The sequence below is a fragment of the Cephus cinctus genome, unplaced genomic scaffold, assembly GCF_000341935.2.
Source record: "Cephus cinctus unplaced genomic scaffold, Ccin1 Ccin1_scaffold0631, whole genome shotgun sequence".
In the NCBI taxonomy this organism is placed as follows: domain Eukaryota; kingdom Metazoa; phylum Arthropoda; class Insecta; order Hymenoptera; family Cephidae; genus Cephus; species Cephus cinctus.
The window spans coordinates 100,343-106,255 of record NW_014333271.1 but is presented as its reverse complement, the minus strand read 5'-3'; the positions used below and the strand labels follow the sequence as shown (position 1 = coordinate 106,255).

The following is a 5,913-nucleotide window of genomic DNA, read 5'->3' as shown; positions in this document are numbered from 1 at the left end:
AATAAATTATAACATAAAATATCGCCTAAAAGCGCGGCGTTACAGAAAGATTTGACTAGAGAAGAAAACTTAATTTAGAGACAGATTCCAGTATAAAGCTTACGTTAGGGCCTCATGCGGCAAAAATCAATCAAACAGAAAATTTATCGAAATATCACTAAATCGCAAAGCCCAGCACTATCGTCCTTTTTGGCTAGCCCGATGCGGAAAGACATTCACATCGGGACTCTCAAAATCGGAGATACTTCCGTTGAGGCAGAAGGCCTTAAAGGTAAATTTTCGCTAACACCAAGAAATAGTTTCGCCAATTTTATAATGGTAGTCAAGGGTCTCACCAAATATCGTAGCGGTAAGGTAAGAATATGTAGTCCGAAAGGGGCCAGAAGGGCTTCCTTCCTTCCTTCCTTCCTTCCTTCCTTCTATCTCTCTATGTTCAATCCTCCTTTCTTTTCTCTTGCCTACGCTGACTAACTTTCCCTTTTCGACCACTCGCTAATAAGCTCCAATCGTAAGTGAAGTACTATTTCAATTTCACTGAGCTCGAGACCTCTTGACCCCCACTATTTACATTATTTAGGCGCTGGCGGAACCGTGACAAAATATCGAACTTCGAACGTATTAATCGCTTAAAGGGTTTTTCGCGGTGAGGATCATCGCTAGTCACGAAGTTGACCGAAGCTGTCGGCGGCACGTTCGGGAGTCTTCGGGTGCTGCGGTCCGTTTGTAGGCCAGGGAGCGCGGGAGTCCGCGGTGCTAGCTGCTCTTCCTCCCTGTCTCCGGCGGTACCTTGGCATGAGCCCGCCGTAGATATTCTCGCGGCCCTGCGGCAGCACGAGGAGGACACGTCAACTCCTCGTCGGCGGCGAGGGCGGCGTCGATCGTAGGGCGTCCCAGCTGGACGGCCGGCAGACGAAAGTATGAGCCCCATCCAGGGTCACCAAAAATCAGCGCCTCTTTCCTCCCTTCCCCCGTTGTTCGACGTTGTTCCACCAGCTCTCACCAAACGGTGGCACCAAAGCGTGATACAGTACACCAAAGAAAGAAAAAGAAAAAGAAAGCAAGCAGAGTGCAAATAAAACCAAGCAAAGAAACATTAAAGCGGACGATAGGCGGGTGACTTAATACTAAGGAATCTGTGCGCTTTAACCTAGGACTGACGTTTGGAGCGTTAATCAGTTAATCCCTACAGCCCTAGTCTTGCAGGTCGTTTGTGGCGTGGATTGTCAAAAATTCACGTCACAACACATAACATTCATACCACATTCATACAATTTATATAAATTATAATCATAAAACGAACGACCGACTAATACTTATACGTTTAAATTTCGAATATAAATATTTAATATAATTAAATTTAGTTTAAATTATTCTCAAACAGGTTCCATATTCCTTGACTTAGTATTCTTGTGTTTTTTTTTGTGTTCTCTCCCTTATTCTGATTGGGAAACCCCCGCAGTGGTGATCTTGCTCAGCATCGGGTTATGTACCGATTAATCCGATGAAAGTTATACAATTTTACACAGATTGACTAAATTACGGAGTAAGGATAATACTTGGTGTGAAGTGACATCTATTAGATACAAGAAGCAAACGAATATAGGTATTGTCGGTAATGTATACGTTACATTTCCCCCCTCAATTTAAGCAATAACATATTTTTAATTTGATACCGTTATATAAAAATAAGAAATTGGGCATTTTATAATATTATTACTAAAGTAACTACCCGGTATTGCTGTCGCATACACAAATGTCGTAGTCCTTAAATAAACGCAATCACATAACGATGTTGTCATATACAAAAAATTAACATAATGTGATGATGACATAAAGTCACATATGTTGTATATGTAATTAGGTTTAGAAATAGTAGAATTAATAAATTGAATTTCACTAGATAGTAAAAACAAAGGATTATGGCTGATGATATTTTTTCAAGTTGACTCTATTATACGTTCCGATGACTTTGGTTGCATCTATGATATCAGTGAGGACATATGCATTCTTTCCTACAGATTTTGAAATTTTATATGGTCCCTCATACAAATGGAAGAATTTTTTATTAAGGTATTCCGATGCTTTTGATATAATATGTGGAACTCGTATGAGAACTAGATCACCAATTTGCAAATTAATTTTTGATGGTGTACGTTGTTGTTTTTTCCGTGCTTCAAAATTTTTATATATTCTTTTATGTGCAAGCAATAATTGAGCGTTACGATTGAAATCCTTTCCAGGTGGAAAATCAACAATCTCTGAAATAGCATCTGTTGCTTTAATACCATAATGTAGTTCTAAAGGAATAAAACCACTGCTAGAATGTAGTATTAAGTAATTGTTCTATTTGTTTTAAAAATCTGAACCATCGGGTATGTTTATCATAGCATAATGTTCTGAATATCGACCTGTTTCACGCATAATTCTCTCGGTAGGATTTGACTTAGGATGTCGGATGGATGAATAAAGAACTTTAATATTCTCATGTGCTAATGTCTTTCTCCATAAATCAGATGTAAATTATGTACCGTGATCAGCAAGAATTCTTTTAGGTTTTCCAACAGATGGTATGTAATAATTTAAAAGTCTATTAGGAGCAATTCGCGTGGTCGCATGTTCCAATGCATATAATTTAACAAGTTTAGAAAAAGAATCAAGTAATCAAGAGACTTGGTCGAGTCTCACGCCAAGTACAGGCAACCCGCCGTACGGGGCACGGCCCGCCGAGACTCTTTACTGGAAGCATCTCTTGTACCTATGTTTCGACTCAAATATCTTATGAAGGGCCGTATGTGAGAAAAATTTATGAATACATTCATTGTAAGAATTAAGAGTTCTGAATTGATTGCCACCAAATTCAATACGATTCGTGTACGGGATCAGGACGTATTCACATGGCGAGCGAGATGATTTTATTTCAGGTCCGTCGTCGTCGTCGTCGTCGTCGTCGTCGTCGTCGTCGTCGTCGTCGTCGTCGTCGTCGTCGTCGTCGTCGTCGTCGTCGTCGTCGTCGTCGTCGTCGTCGTCGTCGTCGTCGTCGTCGTCGTCGTCGTCGTCGTCGTCGTCGTCGTCGTCGTCGTCGTCGTCGTCGTCGTCGTCGTCGTCGTCGTCGTCGTCGTCGTCGTCGTCGTCGTCGTCGTCGTCGTCGTCGTCGTCGTCGTCGTCGTCGTCGTCGTCGTCGTCGTCGTCGTCGTCGTCGTCGTCGTCGTCGTCGTCGTCGTCGTCGTCGTCGTCGTCGTCGTCGTCGTCGTCGTCGTCGTCGTCGTCGTCGTCGTCGTCGTCGTCGTCGTCGTCGTCGTCGTCGTCGTCGTCGTCGTCGTCGTCGTCGTCGTCGTCGTCGTCGTCGTCGTCGTCGTCGTCGTCGTCGTCGTCGTCGTCGTCGTCGTCGTCGTCGTCGTCGTCGTCGTCGTCGTCGTCGTCGTCGTCGTCGTCGTCGTCGTCGTCGTCGTCGTCGTCGTCGTCGTCGTCGTCGTCGTCGTCGTCGTCGTCGTCGTCGTCGTCGTCGTCGTCGTCGTCGTCGTCGTCGTCGTCGTCGTCGTCGTCGTCGTCGTCGTCGTCGTCGTCGTCGTCGTCGTCGTCGTCGTCGTCGTCGTTGTCATCGTCGTCGTCGTCGTCTTCGCACGTCCATCGCATTGTTTACACGACAGATGGCGCTGACTGTTGTGCCTTCTTTACCTATTTTTACTCTGTATGGTGTTAGTAATTTACGAATACACAACACAATCAAATACACTTTATACGTGAAGCTACCGTTCATACCGAATTTTTAGTTAGTATAAGGGTGCTTTCACAACAGTATAGAATTATTCAGTTGTTAATAGCATTCATATGGAGCGGGCGTATATGGGTGTATGTATATGTATATGTGCTGCGGCATAGTTCCTCGTATTTTAGGTTACAGTTTGTCCAGGTGTTCCGCTCCGTAGTTTCCAGTATCTAGGTGGCGGACCTGGAAGTCCAGGATGTCCAAATGGTCCGCTCCGTAGTATCTTGTATCTAGATACTAGATGTAGAAGTCTAGGGTGTCCAGGTGTTCCACTCCGTAGTTTCCTGCAACTAGGTGTCAGACGTGGATGTTCAGGGTGTTCAGGTGTTCCGCTTCGTAGTTTCTTGTATCTAGGTGTCGGACGTAGAAGTCCAGAAAAGTGTGCAACGAGCGCCGCTTTAGCGCTTCGCTCAAACTATAGTATCCTCTCTGATGTTCGCACGGCCTGAGGCACGTAAATAATCTAGCACACTCTCCTTTCTTACGTTTACCACACGGCTTCAACAAGCTGGACACCATTAACGACGCTTATATGCAATGAAGATTACATTTTCTTTAAAAATTTGTATATATCTTTATGCAATTCTAGAAAAAGGGACTTACTATAGTATATGGTGCACCAAGAGCGAAAACGGCCGTTTTCTCTCGCGGTTCACATACTATTTTCTTCAACAGCGGAGCGAACGCGAGTTTTTACGTAGTGGGTGATTCTTGGGTCGGTGAAAATAAGCAGGTTAGTTTGGTAACTTAGGAAATCACAATGAAACATCTGTGCATCGTACAGCTTACGTGAAAAAAACAATTGCCCCGGTGGTAGCCGGTCGTTGGATTCGTCGGCAAATGTCACCTCACTCCTATTCAATTTTTCAATCTTCCACGTTTTCCCATTCGAGAATTGCCCGTTTTCGCTCCGCTGTTGAAGAAATTAAATTTATATGCCATTAAACATTTTCGACAACGCAATATATTTTTCTGATTAGCGACATCATAATGCATTTACATTTTATATATGTGACAAACAATATAGATTTCAGTGCTTAGAGCTTCTATGTCCCGTTAAGCAACAAAAACTTGGGATGTCCCCTAAAAAACACTTACGTGTAAAAGACTACGCCAAAGACAGGAGTGCTGTGTATTCCTCTAATAAAAAGTATTGTAACGTGACAAAACGACCAGCTTCTCAGTACTCCTGTACTGAGAGCGCACTCGTTACAAATAGACAACAAGGACGCGCGGCTAGTGTCAACACTAGCCGATAGGTGAGGAACGTCTCCCGAAAGTCAAAACCGCGGAAAAGTAGTATCGAGATAATCCGATAGAGGATTCGCGCTTCTCGCTAGCAAATATCGGATTAAAATTCGATAAATACGACATTTCAACTCAATCGAGACAAGAAAGTCATAAATCCGAATCGTGAGAGAGGATAATCAGAAGTCAGTCAAAAATCCGAATTAGTAGAAAGGATACTCAAAATTCGAATCGACGAAGTGTACATTCATCGGGAAGAATATCGCAAAAGCCCGGCATATTCCGCGTAAAGAGAAATCTGTCAAATAGCGCATATTCGCGTCAGAAAACTCATCGTAAATAATCTCGTCGAAAGGCTACGGAATATTAGCATTCGCTATTCCGATTAGACCGCAACGTAGAAAATTTGTCAAAGTTCTGAGGACACCACCGTTATCTACCTCAGAAACTTTAGTTATCGCCATTTTGCTTTATCTATTTTCCGCACTAATAGATAGGCAAAGCGCCACTAGGGCTATAGAACCAACACCGGCAGATCCTCTGTACCTCACTTACAGGTCAGAGAGAGATAGGGACAGAAAACAAACATAGGCCGATTCCTAGACAAAATTGTTTCCTACAATACCGACAATTGATTAGGACTGAGTAATTGACACTAATTATAAACCTTCTGTACCGATTATCGATTATTTAATAAAATTTTGTTATTTTGTTTTACTTTACCAACCTGTGTCGACTACATTCTTAAAGACGCCAGCCCCGAGCACTTACCTACATCCCATTTCGTATACTCATAAGGAACGTACGAAATAGCACTATCGACAAATGTTACAGTATTGATATCAGATTATTGAGGCCAAGTACATAAGTCACTACATGTTTGCCTATTATATGATCTA

General features: G+C 43.0%; 1 protein-coding gene across 1 annotated transcript in view; it reads left to right on the top strand.

Annotated features, from left to right (window-relative positions):
* The first annotated feature begins 201 nt into the window (after window positions 1–201).
* LOC107269326 (cytochrome P450 9e2-like) overlaps window positions 202–5,913 on the top strand; it is a 15,655-nt gene continuing 9,943 nt past the window's right edge. The window contains exon 1 of the mRNA XM_015743048.2: window positions 202–271. Coding sequence (XP_015598534.2) covers window positions 202–271 — 70 coding nt within the window. The remainder of the gene's footprint in view (window positions 272–5,913) is intronic.